This window comes from Trypanosoma brucei, chromosome 2, assembly GCF_000002445.2.
Source record: "Trypanosoma brucei brucei TREU927 chromosome 2, complete sequence".
Taxonomy (NCBI): domain Eukaryota; phylum Euglenozoa; class Kinetoplastea; order Trypanosomatida; family Trypanosomatidae; genus Trypanosoma; species Trypanosoma brucei.
This window is the reverse complement of record NC_005063.2, coordinates 998137-1014356: the sequence shown is the minus strand read 5'-3', so window position 1 is coordinate 1014356 and position 16220 is coordinate 998137. Positions and strand designations below refer to the sequence as shown.

General features: G+C 51.3%; 2 protein-coding genes across 2 annotated transcripts, besides 3 other annotated features; both read right to left on the bottom strand.

The window, feature by feature from the left end:
* Window positions 1-16220: part of a sequence feature (sequence corresponds to BAC RPCI93-1F7) that runs on past both edges of the window.
* Window positions 1115-1135: a sequence feature (AT_rich).
* On the bottom strand, window positions 1274-5842 carry Tb927.2.5610 (hypothetical protein, conserved; the record flags this gene model as incomplete). Its single annotated transcript, XM_946623.1, has 1 exon — window positions 1274-5842. The coding sequence occupies one exon, from the start codon at window positions 5840-5842 to the stop codon at window positions 1274-1276; it is 4569 nt and encodes a 1522-aa protein (XP_951716.1).
* Window positions 7669-13851, bottom strand: Tb927.2.5600 (hypothetical protein, conserved; the record flags this gene model as incomplete). Its single annotated transcript, XM_946622.1, has 1 exon — window positions 7669-13851. The coding sequence occupies one exon, from the start codon at window positions 13849-13851 to the stop codon at window positions 7669-7671; it is 6183 nt and encodes a 2060-aa protein (XP_951715.1).
* Window positions 14353-14379: a microsatellite.

Here is a 16220-nt window from a genome sequence, read left to right as displayed (position 1 = left end):
AAGGAGTGGTAGAGGAAGGAAGAGGGAAACATAGTCACTTTGCCCAGCTTCGAAGCGAAGGGCGCGTAATGGAGTGGAAAACATACACATCCGTCAGGCGTGCAGGATGCACCCCAATGGATCACCAACACTACCACGGGGATGTAAAAACAAATAATCAAAAACAACACACTGAGGATAATTGTGTAACTCCCAACGAAAAAATAAACAAATAATACGAGTGCAGAGCGGGTCTCTCATCAGCATGCCGACGGCAGACCCACTGTCTACACATATTGCAGGGCAAAAAGAAAGAGGATAATGAAGTAAGGAAAAAAAAACAGCAGGGAATGTACAGTACAGCAGAGGGAGGAATAATAAAATAACTGGTAAAACAACGGACGCGAAATTCCGTGAAAAATAAAACTCGGTATTGGGAAGGACTGCTGCTACAATTGTCATACTCGGTGGAACTTCTTCGTCGTTTTCATCACTTACTGTTTCATATTAAACAGTCGCATGGTGCTGCTCAGACGAAAGGATGAGGGGCTTGCGCCCAACCTGCCTGCCGCGTCCGCTTCGACCCTCACGAAAAGAATCAATGTGACGTGACACATGAGGAGGAGCCTCCGCAGGAGAATAAAAATAACAAAGCGATAAATGAAACACAAAGAGAAAAAGTAACAAATAACTAAAGCGGACAGAGGGCTGATCTTTGATCGCATCTGCCTACTTTGTTAGAAACAAGAATTATTCTGCCAAATGCAGTAGACCAGTGGGAAAAGAGTCTTGTGACACTTTTGATTACACCCCTCACAGACGCACGGATACAACCCCCAACCTCACCGCTTCATTCATGGAGTTATTTTAATATTGACACGTGTTTAATCCGCTCCCCCCACGTGCAAAGAAAAAGGAAAGGTGGAAAAACATACGTGACGAACAGAAAGGAAAAAGTAGGTTGGCGATGCGTCTGAACGGAGTGTAACGCCGCTCAACAGGCACCACTACTTTCGTCACACCAACAAGTGCAGATTTCAGCACGACTCGCACTTCTGCACAGTATCGAGAATTGGTGTCCTCTGAAATTTAATAGCCTTTCTTTACACACTTCAGGATAATTAGTACTAATCACAAAATAATAATAATAATAATAGCGCAAGTACAAACATACTTTCTAACGATGCAATTGACAGACACCACTTTTTCTGCTGGGTCAACGGATGCCACCCCCAGAAAAGCGTGTCCAGTCGTGTACAATGATAATATGCTTCCTAACCCACACGCATGAAGATTATCGCTCTTGCTTGTAGAGTGGTGGTGCACGACCTTCTGGGTTGCGCAAGAGTTCCTCTGCGTCAGCAAGCACCTTTTCCACGTTCGTACTGCTCTCTCTGAGTCGCCCCCTGTCACTCTCCGGTGCCTTCTCCTGCAAGACGCGTAGTTGTTCAAGGGCCTTTGTCGAGAAGGCCACAAAGCGTTGTATACCACCAGTGCGGATGGTGCCGATTTTACTCCCGCGAACTTTTTTTGCCAGCCTAACGAAGGCTGTGGCTGTTTCAACATCGCTGTTACTCGTCGAGAGACCGAGGGCGAAGGCAGTGAGGCATGGACCACCAAGCGCATACTGGAACAGACCCCGTTCCTTCTGACGCTTCTCCAGAGCTTGAGTGTAAATATCCACTCTACTCCCGGCTAGGAAAAAGAAAAATGAAGACAGGAAGACGTCACCATCCGCGGGCTTCCGCTCCTTGTAAACAAAAAGACACAAAAGCGTAGATTTGTCTGCCTCGCATACCTGAATGGCGGACCTCACTTTCCGCAGCAGCGTATCCGGAGTTGTCGCAAGTTCAAACTTCGCATCAGCAACACAGGGCCCGAACAGTGGTGAAGAAGCGCACTGCAGTTGGTCGTACGTAGCGCCATCGCGTTGCAGATCCTTCGCTGAGCAGCAATCAGCCTTGATAGAAGCAAGCACAACAAACAGTTCTCCGTCCGCATTTTTCTTCGTGAAGACGCTGCGGACCGTGTGTTCCAACAGGTTCTCTCCTGTCGAGAAACCATCGACATCGGCCGTGAGGAGGGCGACGTTGTACCCCTTTACAAAGTGATCAATGAGAAAATCGACCGAAGATGAACGGATTTTCGCTGCCTGACCTATGCGCCTCACCACCTCATCAGCTGGGAACTCCGTTTCCTCCACAGAAGTTTTGATCGTGAACCCGTTGTCCTTGGCAATAACATTGCGCTTCTTTCCATCACGTTTATCGGTGAGGACTGCGACCACGCGAACAGTGGAATCGGCCCCTCCGGACTCCTGGGATATCGACGGAACGTACGCGACGGGCTGTGTTTCGTTGGGCTTTTCCAGAAGTTTTTGTGCGTCGTGCAGAGCCTGTTTCTTGTCGCGCAAGACTTGCTCATGTCGCTCCCTCTCCTTTGCATCATCCACACTCTTTAGTTTCTCTTCAGCAGCCGTTATGGACTGCTCCACCACGCCAACAAACTTTCTGACGCTTCCACCCGGTTGCTTGTTGTTCTTCAGCGTTATTTCACGGTGCGCGTCAAGAGCCTTAAGTACATTGTCATCCACATCCCGATAGCTGACGAGTAGGGCACACGAACACGGACCCAGGAGTGCGTGCGCGAACAATGCATGCGGATGCGTCTCCTTTTTCTCCAGCGCATCCACGAACGGCTGCATGTCGGGAGCGCTCACGACAAATAATGACGAAACGCTTACATCAGCGGCGGTTACCTGCTTCAGCACTGCCGTGAAGACAATATATCCACTGTCCTTAAAGGCATCTTTCGCCTCCATCAAAGCGGCCTCGAGCACAGGTTCCACTTGTACCGCACTCCCCACCACCTTTGTTGTAGCTCCCTGTACCGTCACACCAAATATTGGAGACCTTGCGACAACAAGCTGTCGCTTTTCTGACGATCCAAGCAGGTCCAGCACGACTTTGTCACCTCTGAGGATGCTCATCTGCAGGGTACACTCATTTGTTACGCCATCCTTTTTGCTTAGTGCACCCTTCAGGATCGCCTTCACGAGACTCCATGTCACCTGATCCCCTGTAACTTCGTCAGGCACCATCTCCGCAGACAAGAGGGCTACGTTGTATCCTTGGGTAAGAATACCCTCCATACGCTTTGCAATAACGGAATCCACAGGTCTTACGCCGGTGCGTTGGATATATTCATCAACTTCGTCAGTTTTCTTCTCGCCTCCTGCAACAACCTCAGCGGTGCCGTTCGAGGGCCCCGACCCCGCAGTTACAATGATTTTGGCGGTCTTTTCCCACGGTTCTGTGGTGTGTGCTGGGGCAGGAGCCCCAATCACCTCCTGCTCCTTTGGCTCGGTCAGAGAATCAGCAGACGCGGGAGCTGGTGCTAACGTGGCGGCGCTGGGTCTGTCATCCTCTATGGAGGCACCATTTCTCACATTCCCGCCATCGTTCTCGACAGAGCCGTTCTTCACTGACTCTCGGCTTGGTGGATACACTTTTGCCCGCGTCTCCTCAGGGTCCGACAGCAGCTTCCGCGCGTCCGAGAGCATGATCTCCAACCTCCGAAGCGTCCGCTCGTGGCGCTCTCGCTCCGCCGCTTCCTTCGAACGTTCAATGGCAGCTTTACATTCCGTGAACTGGGTCTCCGCAAACTCAACAAAACGGGCGACGTTACCACTCCGTGGCGGTGTGTTTTTTACCCCCCGCAGCGCAGCGGTGTTGCTCAGGATCTTCGCGTCCACTGCCACGTCCTTACCTGATGCACCAACCACGGCAACCACACAGCTGCCTCCGCCCAAAACACTCTTCGCAAGTGGGAGAGGCACAACCTTCCCATTCATGTCAAGAAGATCTTGGAGGTGTTCGACCCCATCCTTCACGAACAGGCATACGAAAGAGGAGACGTACACCGTAGGTGCAGCGCTGCTGGTTTTTCTGATCTGCTTCAACGTCGCATGCATAACACCCAATGCCGCAGTGCCCGATGACTTTTTCAGTGCCTCTTGTACAAACACATCGACATCAGCATCGTCCCGTAGCACTGTCTCCTGCAGGTCCATCAGGCACGCACCCAACATGGGATTGGAGCCATATCGAGCAATTTTCACTGCCTCGCTCTCCACGGCCAGAAGATCTCTGGCGGTCGCGATCGTTGGCACATCCGCTGCAGTCGCCAAAACCTCGTATTTGGTTCCATTTTCCGTCTCACCCTTCCTGAGTGCCGCCAATATGGATTTCATTACGGATGTAGTGACGCACGCAGAGAGAGTCTGCTGCGGTGTACTGTCGGACAAAATGAGAGCGGTGTTGTGGCCCAGTTCCACCTGCTGGACGATCATTTGTAGAAGTGCAGACTTTTCCACAGTGATCTCATCCCCGTGCACGACCTCGTCACCTTCGTAGTAAACGACCTCCTCGCCACTGCTCGCCACGCCCACCTTCCGCTCCTCCTCTTTTATTGTTACTTGCGGTCCTGCCTCACTGCTCACCACCATTAGTGTGCGAACGCTGTTGTCAGGCGGAACCTGAGCAACAGGAGAGTGTTTTACTTTCCCGTTTCCAGAATCCAGGTCGCAGGGTTTCTTGGCGGTCTCGGCAGCGGGTCCTTTGTTGGTGAAAGTGGTAGGCTTCTTTCCGCCAGTAACGCGTGGCTCCTTCTCTTCCCTGTCCGGTTCCGCGTCAGGCTTTGTTGTAACTCCTGCGGAAGGAGTGCTGGAGTTGCACGGCGCGGATTTAGGTACGGTGGGGCCTCGGCCTGGGTCACCCTCCTGAAATGCTTTGTTGTAGAGCAGCCCTCCCACACAGTACATCGGGCCGTGTCCCATCTGCGGACCGTACACGGAATCTGTCCTCGATGGTCGGCCGTACATGGGCCCCACACAGTATATCGGGCCGTATCCCATCTGCGGACCGTACATGGAACCCGTGGGCCCTCCCACACCGTATATCGGGCCGTATCCCATCTGCGGACCGTACATGGAACCCATGGGCCCTCCCACGCCGTATATCGGGCCATATTCCATCCGCGGACCATACATGGAACCTGTTCTTGATGTTCTGCCATACATGGAACCCATGCCATAAATTGAGCCCATCCCATACATGGAACCTGTTCCTGATGTTCTGCCATACATGGAACCTATTCTCGATGTTCTGCCATACATGGAACCTATTCTCGATGTTCTGCCATACATGGAACCCATGCCATACATGGAACCTGTTCTTGATGTTCTGCCATACATGGAACCCATGCCATACATGGAACCTATTCTCGATGTTCTGCCATACATGGAACCCATGCCATACATGGAACCCGTTCTCGAGGTCTTGCTGTACGTGGGGTTCGTGCCATACATGGATCCGTTGTGTCGATCGTTTCCTCTGGATGTGGAATTACTGATTCCTGTCACGCCATAGAGGTCCCCCGATACCCCGAGTAATGGGCCGCGCCGCTGACCGGCTCCTCCACAATCAAATCGGCCGCCCTCCAAGCCAGGAAGTTTGTCGATCGCGGTTCGATTCCCATACGGGTTGGTTGGCCCTGACCCTGCCACTGGGCATTGAAGCTCTGTATATGAATCTCCGCGATTCGTTGAACCACGCACCACTGGGAAGGGTCTACCGCCGGGGGCTCCACAGTGTGGTCCCAGGCCCTGGGCGGCAAAGGCTGCCGAATGGTTGTTCACCCAAGTCGCTGGAGACGATATGGGTGGTTGTGCTCCGTAACCCGTAGGCCCAACCACTGAATGCAGGGGGTTACGCACCGTACCGTACGATGCCGGGTTTGTGTCCAATGTTGTAGTAGAATGCGGCTGGCTGACGTCGTTTGAGTTCAAGTTCTTTCTCATCATTTTACGGTTACAAAACTTACTTGCTTGACTTCCCTTGCTTTCGCTCCTCTTTCTGAAACCAAAGACAGCTTTTGAGAAACGTAGAAATAGGAGAGGGGGAGGGAAACAGAGGCGTTTGAACAACTAACTAGGCCGGGCTGACCACGGAACGTCTTACACCAAGTTGGAAAGTGGGACAAACCCAAGAACGTATGTGACTCGCATGAAACGTGTAACCTCCGAGGCATGGCGCCACGCCGTCGACGGTAAAAACAAGTATCGTAGAGGTCTGGGAACCGTGCTGACAACACAGATGAGGAAGATTGCCGAGCATGTGTGTGTGCGTGACTACAAAGTAAGTCGGAGCACATCCGACAGGATCCCTTCTTGGGTACAAGGGGTATTATTCCCGTCCAAAGATGCTATGTAACTGCTCCCCAAGCCCACACAGAATTCTCCGCGCCAGCTCAGATTTTACCGAGATGCAATACGGAGACTTGTGCAGCCGTGGATTCGGCAGTTGAATCTTCTCACTCTGAAATATAATTACCAGTTTCAGCGGCGTGCCCTCACAGGGGTTTTGCTCAGTGCATTGCAAAGACCTTCTCAGTGAAGCTGCCGATCCTATTCGCGACTTGCTACGTTATCGGTGTGCAAGAGTAAAAGGAATGAAAGAATGAAGACATGATGTTATCCCGACAAAACCTTCCGTGCTGCCCTTGGGAAGGGCGCCCTAGTCACCGCAACAACAAGTCGTATGAAGCGATCGCTATTTAGTTTCCGCGGTGCATTCATTATTATTAGTAGTAAGCAGAGGATACCTGGAAAAAAATACAATGGGCACACATGCTATTCATCGATGTAAGTGACTCCGCGTCAACGGAGCGCGACCCCAAAACAGTAGCAGTGGTACAAAGGGGGAGAACACGTAAGTAAATGGTATATAAAAAATAAAAAGAGGCTGTGTCGGTACTTCCTCGGGTCGCTACTATGACCTTCCGCCCAACACGTGTAAAAAACTCTAGGGGAGGGGGGAAGGGTGGGTTCCCATCGAATAACCGCAAAAACACAGCAAAATTGAAATAAACACACACACACACACAAAAAAAAAACGCGCGTGACGGTCAGCACACACGGCTCACTTTATTTCCAACCACTCACTACGTTCACGAAGGGAACACTCCTTCCTACCTTTTCCCAAATGCGGACGCATTGCAGATAACAAAGGCGATGAAAGAAAGAGATAAATTTACGGCAACACGAAAAAAAACTAAAAAATGTACTAAGCACTTAAGACGATGCGCAGGAAGGGAATACACTAAACACACACACACACATTATACTTACCACTCTCTGCGGAAGAGAGATCGGCTTACAGAAACCCTCAGAAAGAGGTAAAGCGAAGTCCCGCCCTAGCTCCCCCGCGGCAGCGAGACAAAGGTATCGCTTTTCACCCTTACCGCCCTTCAACGGCACGTGGGAGAAGCAAATTTATCGAAGTAAACAAGCGGTATCTTGGTAGCAGCAGCGTGCACCAGCAGGGAGAAGGGAACACTTATGGGGTACATATATATATATATATATACGCGCGTGTGTATGACATTTATATAACGACGCACACACAAATTTTGGCGTATCCGAGCCACCGAATGGGCAACGCAACCAGAGGTAGTGTTAAGGTGGGGAAACCCAACATACTAGAAGTGTGTACCCACTTCCACAGCTCAACCGGACCCATAGGGGTGCGAGCGTTCGGCAGTAGTGCACAAGTACCTTCATGCTAGCACACAAAGTGACAAGTAGATGAGGCTTGGAGTAATAAACGTCAGAATGGAGGCACACCAGCCTCAGTGCACCGACTTGTAAGCGCGTACGCAGCCCATTTCCCGTGGTGGGTTCTTGAGGAGTGACTCAACTTCTAGCAGGAAACGCCTTGCACGGACGATCCTCACGCGGAGTTGGGCCTTTTCTTCCTCACTTTCTTCTTCCTGAAGCTGGACCCCCAGCACCTGAATTGTTTTCGTAAGTTCATCCATGCGCCGTAGAGCACTCGTGCGATGAGACGGCAGGTTTCGCACCTGGGAAAGCTTAGTTTGCACGGAAAGCAAGGCTTCCGCATCATCATCTTCGTCACACAATCCAAGCGCGACGATAGTGAAACATGGCCCCCCCAACGCGAGCTTGAAAAGGTCCGTGAGCTCACTAGAGCGGTTTGACAAAATGTCGCTGTAGTGGGAAACGTGATCGAATACGGTGGTCACCATGAGCGAGGAAACAAACACGTCGTGTACAGGTTCTTCCACATGGTGTGTTAACTTTAAGGAAACAACCATCAGGCCGGGATCCTCGGCTTGTAGGGTGGGTACGACGTGCTCGACAGCCCCAACTAAAAAACGGTCAAAAGCCTCAGTGTCGGCGACAACGCGATGCGACACTCCCCGTACGTGGCGGTCGAAGAGTGGTGATATTTCCACCCCGAAGCGGTGAACCGCCTCGGATTCTTCAGCTGCCAATAGATCCACCGTAACACCGTTCTTAACGAGCGCCATTGAGAGGAGCAAGTCGCCACCCACCGGCCCGCAACCCACCCCTGCTTTCGTACTCTGCAGGATAAGGTACACTATCTTGCGGAGGATAAGCGGTGTGGAAGCGGAGTTGTGGCTATCTGCGGCAAGAACAGCAGTGCAATGCCCCGACATAAACTTCCGAACGAGCTCATCAAGAAGACGTGAACACAGAGTAGCATTACTGTCGCTGTCGGGCCCACGCAACACCACCTCGTCGACGCCATAGCGGCGGGTAATCGCCCCTGCTCGGGTAAATACGGAGTTACCTTGCACACCAGCGGTACCATCACTAAGGAGTCGTTGCTCGAAGAATAAAAGTGAATGAACCCTCCCCTCGTCCCCGGTTCTGGCTTTGGTCTCTAGGAGCGACACGCACCCCTTAGGCGACCTTGTCTCTTTGTCACTAAGATATGCGCGGGGGTCATTCGACTCGAAATTCTCCAAAAGCAATTCTGCGTCTCGCACCATTTCCTCGAGCCGGTACAATATATTATCTGACGGCTCACATTTATTCGACCCTTGAAACTTTTCACGAAGACTAGGCACGAGATCATCCCGGATTCCGCTAATAAACTTCACGATGCTTCCGCGGTGTATCGGCCGGTTCACCACCTCTCCAATACACTTCTGCACGCGCAGCATATTTTCGGTCTGAGTCGTTGCGACATCAATACTAAGCAACGCTACAGTATAACACGGTCCACCCAATGCGTAGTGAAATAGCGCACGCGGTGCGCGCGAGACACGGTTCAGCACGGATGTGTAGAGGTCAACGTTTTCCCCTGCCAAACTGACTGCGAGAGATGAGACAAGGACATCCCCATCCGCTTTCAGCTTCTGCTTTAGTACAACTGAGACGAACACCAACCCATCATCGACCCCTGCGTTCTTGGCGCGACGAAGGGCTGATGCCAGTAGCGAGTCGAACCCGCTGCAGCTGCTAACAGGAAACCGGCGGGCGTTGTGAACACACGGGCCGAAGATCGGCGACATAGCTATGACCAACCTCTCCGGCTCGCTGCTATCATCCAGCAGATCAAGCATGCGCTCTCCGCTCAATTTCACAATCGATAAGCTGAGCAATCCTCTACGGTTGGAATTCTGGAGGCCCGAAGCATCAACAACCTCTGAAAGCACATTCCGTACGAGACCCCTAAGCACAGTTGATGACACGGTTGAGGAACCACTCTCTGCAGTAAGGATAGCAGCGTTGCAACCCAAAACAAAAACATCAAACAGCTCACCCAACACCTTCGAAGGCACGTCACCGCAACCATCGCCCCATTTCACCACCTCGTCAACCTCGTATCCCTCATGAGAGCCGCCAGTTCTTAGGAAAGGCCCACCGTCATCGTTCCCGGCACCAATCACGTGTCCACAACCCTGGTCGACCACAACAAGCGTTCTCACCTTAGAAGGTGCAGACATGGCACTGTGCAGCACATCATCCTCGCTGCCTTCTGCGCTCCGTGCGCTGCTGTCACTACCGCCGTCAGAAATTTGCTTCTTCTTGATGTCGGTGTGCACGCTGTTTTGGCTCGCATGAGCCACTTGCTTGCAAGTGAGGGTTGGGGAGCCCCCAGAGCATGCAACCGAGGCATCGGGCAGTTGTGGCTGTTCCCTCTGTCTGCAGAGTGCTGGGCCCTGCGAGATTCCGCAGTGCTCCACGGGCTCCACAACACCGGGGGGTCCCGTAAGGATTGGGTCGAATGGGAAGCAAGATGTCATGGAACACGGTGGTCCCCGTGCTGCCTTCAAGGATGGGAGAGAAAGGCCAGGGTCGTATTTCACCTTTGTGCTTATACCTGGGCATGAAAAAGCATCGGGCGTGGTAGAAGTTCTAACTTTTTCTGCATCAGGAACACCGGGTGTGTCAATCTTACAGGAGACCTCAGCATCATGCGAGGCCCCCCGAGCGGGGGTTAGCGAGAACAGCCGCTGTGAGTATGCACATGTCGTGTGGTCGGAGGAAGCTGAGGAAGGAAAACAACGGTGGGCTCTACGCTGCGTAGATGGCGCCAATTCCATTCCACATGTGGTTGCCAAAGGGCCCAGGGAGGGCAAACCCTCCCCCCTTTGGGGGTCCGACATACTGCAAGTCGTTGCGTAACTAGCTTGATCCGGCTCCACTGGAATGCTGAGTCTTCTGCTGGATGGCCTCACCTGGCGCTCCAGTCGGGGATCTCGGGGAGTGGGCATGCCTGCTGCGGTAACACAGGGCAAGCACGAGGGTGTTTTCCCCTCCCCATAATGATTGCGTTGTGGCAGCGATGACGGTGGCGCGCCACCCATGAGCGTAACTCTAGTGTCGCCTTTGCTACTTGGTTTCAGCCACTGTGCCTCCGAGAAAAATTTTGGACATGGTTCTTGTCTCTGCTTACTACTTTGCCCTTCCTCCACACACAGCGCAGACGCCGCGTTGTGGGAATCCCCGCCACAAGCAGACACAGATGAGGACTGTGGTCCAGGGAACGGTTGCTTGTCAAATTTCACACCACAATGAACCCTCTTCTCAAGTCGTACTGATTCCTCCACGTCAACTACCAGTGAAAGCCCTTTGGGGTTATACATAATATGTTTCGCAAGCGCTATGCGCTCAAGCAAGAATTGTTTTCTTTCCAATACAATTTGATCGTCAGTGGAACACCCAGCAACCTCCGCCTCCGCATTATCGATCAACCGACTCACGCTTCCTACGGTACACGGTTGGTTGACAACGGAAGTGAACTTATGTTGGGCGCTCAGAAGCTGCAGAAGGTCTCTGTCCCTTTCACAGAGTGAGGAAACCACAACAGTGAAATAAGGACCACCCAACGCTTCATGGAATAGCTTTCGTGCACTTTGGTCACCTTCCCTCAGTAGCACATCAAGGTCGTTAGGGGTAGCACCACCCGTCACAAGCATCGACGACAAAATTACATCATTCACATCAATTTGTTTCAACATGACGGACAAAACTACACGACTTCCGACACAATTGTGCTTCAAATCGGCAACTTCGAGACCACGCGATAAAAGTGTGATGAAGTGATGTGCGCTCTTCAGTTTCATATGGGTGACGTTTTCAAAGGCAACCCAAGGAGCCATGACGGAGGAACTTAGAGTTCGCACCCCCCCTTCGGACTCAGAAAGCAAATCCCGTGCTGACTCCTGTCGTATTAGGACAACGGACATAAACAACTCGCACTCATCATTGATGTCACGAAACACATGATTCATCACCTCAAAAACCGCACACCAGCCAGACAGTGGTACTGACTCACTTCCAGCAACAAACATGGCAACGTTCATGCCGCGGAGAAACTTTCCTTGAAGTTCCGCGAGTGTGACAGAGCACATATCATTGTCATCGGTGCATTCCAGGTATTCGTCCACGCTAAAGAAGTGTGGCAAGCCCTGTGGAGGACAGACTTCTAGCGTACTCTCTCCGCGGAGGTTTACTGCCGTCTGCACATCATTCTGTCCCGTTCCCGTTTTGTGGTTGAGTACAATCAAACGCACTCGGTTTGAAGGAACACTCTGTCGTTCCCTTGAAACCCTGATAATTGGTGACGACCCCCCCTCAACGAGACACATCCCATCTTCAGCCACTTTAACCGTATGAGACCCAGACACTCCACCAGTACTAAGCTCGCTGCACGGATGCCATCTCTTTCGGGAAACAACTGCAGCCGGCGGGCGCACAAAGCTTTGAGATGCGGTAATGGACTCTGCACCCGCCACTAAACTGATCGATGACCCATTCATTCTCCCGGGGCCCTGAACTGCCTTTTCCCTGGAACGCTTCTGAATGGAAAGTTGCTCGCTTCCACCCATACATACCCCCTGTCCTACACCTTGATTCTTATCTAGACTACAACTGGCTGGCCTGCATGTCGAACCTGGACGACTGTCGCCGCAACGAGCGATGCATGGGTTAATCGAACGAAGCTCCGTTCCGCATCGCAGATGCACACCCACAGAGCAGGAGATATGAGACTGCAGATATTGCTCACACTCCCTTTCCATGCCCACAGACACCCCCTCGGCAGACAAAATAGCCCCCTCACCCTCTTCCGCAGTACAAATCGACTGACGGGACGGCAAAGGTGAGCTTATAATCAAATTCGAGTCGCCTTTGAGGCCACTAAAGTACGGATACTCCATCCCCCCAATTAAACTATCCACCAAAGAGTTACATGATGGAGTTCCAACCCTGCCACGTGCGCGGTCAGTAAGAATGGCAGATATGGGAAGAGCTTTCGACGGCAAACTGAGTCCGGTACCTTCTTTGACGTCCCCTAACGGCCCTTCGGCGCCCACAAAGTCAGAGGCTGCAGAAGGACATGAAAACGTTTTTGGTAGTACGTCGCCGACCATGGTGAGCTCAACGTTACCGGAAGCTTTTCCTTCCTCGGTACGCAGAGGCTGCGCGTTCACGACTCCGGTGGGAGCACCTATGATGTCCTCGCTGCACCTCGGATATACCGCTCCACTCGTCCCATTTGTCAGGGCACCAGTTCCTCGATCATCATGTCGAGGAAACAGCATCAGTTCATTGTTGGATCCACTGTCCCCACGGCGCATAACTCCCATGCATATCTCACTAGCTTTTTGCGTGTGCCCCTCACTGCAACTTCCACTCGAGAGAACACCGGGAATCCCGTTGTCTGTGCAAAGTAGCCCCAATACCATATCCACATCATAAAGGGAACTCTCACTCACACCTAAGGTATCACAGCCCCTTGTAGTGCCCTGCGGAAGATTGCATTTTCCGTCAAAGGCCCGGAAAGACCACCTCAGCCACCTCTCCGATGTTCCGTTAGGAGATGTTTTGTCCTGCAGACTGTTGGCCTCTCGCAGCACACCTACGTCGTTTCGGAGGGGACTCTCACTTGCTACCGTCAAACTCGACTGCAGCCCACCAAACTGGGCGAGCCTATTCGATTGGCCATCTAGAACCCGTGGTGGAGAGGTCGTCACGGTCGATTGCAGGGGCCAGGGACCCAGCCGCATTCCGTGAATGAAGGCATCAAGCCCATAATCGTGGCTATTCAGGTCGGCATGTTCACTCTGGAAAGCGTACGAGCAGACATAGTCGAGATCATAATACGGATAGTTTTCCCCCTCCAATGTCGCCGCTAGGTCGCTGGGCCTCGTATCAACTGTCAGGGCAACGTTGTCAATGGTTGAGCGCCCCTGAGCAACGGACACGGGCCCGTCTCCATCTTTGGCATCAAGATATATGGAAGACCTCCTCCTCCCTAAGTCTCCGTCATCAAGGCCATCCGATCCAGTAGCCCACTCTGCAGTATTACAAACAATACTTCCACGGTCATTGTTTCCCGTTACATGAACACCAGTAGGGGAATTCCAGCCGTCGCTGAAGGTGTCTACTACCTCTTGGTGTTGCATTACCGCCTCGGACGCAAGAATATGGGACTCCACATTAGAAAAGCTTATCGAACCCTCAACATCGGACATGTACGCTTGAAGATGGGGGAGGGGGGAAAGTGAACCTTGATACCTCACCCGTCACAGTTGGCTTCCTACACCAGCTCCTTCCTATATGTAGCGTGGAATACCCTTCAGCAGAGAGTGCAAGGATGCAGTGAAGTGGCGTAAAGAAGTAAGCAACACAGAAATATGAAGACAGAAACGGACGTGGCTCCATAATATTGCTACCTGAAGTTGCCGAGCATTGCTGACTATTAAAAAAAAAAAAAAACAGCGCCAGCACACTCGTATTGCCTTTATGCAGGACAATGGAGCCACGTGCGAATAGTGGGTTGTGAATGCAATGAAAAAGACATATATGTTTATAAACCAACAAAGATACATGCGCTTCTTGGTGGACGCAGACAGTCTTGTCAGCCCTGCCCACTCCCAAACTACACTTCTATATAGTGCGAAGAAGGCATAACGCATCCAACAATAATCTGGACGTGCACAGTGAGGAGAGGAAGTTCTTACAAGGAAAAATAGTATATATATATATATATATATATATATCACGTCTACGCAAACAGTAGAATCATAACCCCCCCCCGGTATTTTCCCCGCCGGGTGCCATCCACAACAAACTAAAACCCGTTCTCACGGTAGAACGCCCGGATTCCGTTCCAGTAGTGATAATTCGAGTACTTGGTACAACATTTCTCTATCATGCCCTGATGACAAATCAGTACAGCTCACCTAAGGAGAATAACAATAAATTCGTAGCTACTTTCTGAAGTGTAGTTTGGTAGACCGGGCCATGTTCCGCTCACAACATTCAGTGCCCAAATTTTCCATACATATGCAATTGGTCAGATGGTATATTGTCATCCAACTTTCTTGCGCCGTCGCGGGCAGCTGGATACCCCAGCAGACGGCAGTGTCTTTGTTGGAAACAATGTTATGTATGGGAAGGTGCGTACACACACAGGGTGGGGACCTTCATGGTTTTTTCCATGGCCCACTTCAATGCTACAAGTTAACCGACCTGCTGTAGATGCAGTGGAAACCAACATACGTAAAAACTAATATGCCATGATAAATCCTTAGAGGAACACAACTGCTCAACGGTGTCATACGACCCCCACACCTCCAGTAAACGTTTGAAATACTGATAAGTGCGTCCATGTATGGATCCACATCCCGAGACGCCGGCTGGCCGCCTTCAACAAGACACGGATTTCCATTCAAGTACTAACACAGTAGCCAATACCGAGAGAAAATCCTCCACATAGTGTGCAACTAGAAACATCGGTTTCTCGCACCATGTTCGCATCGCAGCCGCCCCCCTCCAATCTCACCAAGAGGAAGTAGTGCATCACTGAGTCTGCCTTGTTGTACTTTCCACGCAGTCAAATAGTTATTACTCGCAGTTTCCTAGCGTTCAAACATAATCCAAGCTCCCCAATAGAAGGGTTGACGCTCGCACCCTGACAATCAGGTCAGTATGGCTAAGACAAATATGATGGTAACATAGAGCATATCGAATATAAATCATAGTATGATACTCACATTTCTACGCTGGGCAAACAGACGTTATTGAGACCCTTTTTTCTCACCAGAGGACGGGGATGAAAAGAAGAAAGCAAAGCACTCACTATTAACGCGGAAGGATATTGTGAAGGCGCACATATAGGTCTAAGATTGAGTTGTTTCGGATGCCTTCAAAGGGATTTGTGTCCAAACAACTTCACATACACGGGATACGTATCCCATTCACGCACCTCCCAACCCCAACTTAGCGCACCCCAATGGGTTTACCACTCGGTGCATGCAACCTTTCGCCATCTAAAAAATAAGTACTCGTTGTAGGTCATGGATCCTTGCTAAGCGCACCTCCTGAGGATATGCAACAACCTATCCATGGGTATACCACGGAACCGACGACGTTAAAGATACGTAAACAAGGGAGAAAGATTATCTGAAGATTTCCTAACATGGTTTGAGTCGGTGACCAACAGCGTACATTCCCTTCCGTACCCCATCCCTAATAAAAACGTACACCCTTATCCCAGCCGTCCGCGATCACATCACTATTGCTATTTCTGTTTTTTAGAACTCTAAAACACATCAAGGGCCGTACTGACAAACCTTCCGCACCCACCACCAAAACAGTGGCGAGGCCGCCGACCGCAGCAGTGGTAACCGGAAGAGGAAGGAAACAAACAATGGTGCGGTAGTAACCTGCTCTTCGAAATTCAGCAGTAGATGACAGATACTTGCTAGCTCTCTGCAAGTCCCACGCAGGATAGGCGTACGGCACAGTGCAACGTGTTACGGCTGCGCAGCAAGGTCAAGCACACGAAGTACCGGTTCGCTTCATCGTTGCATGACGCACGATCAGAAGATTCAATGGA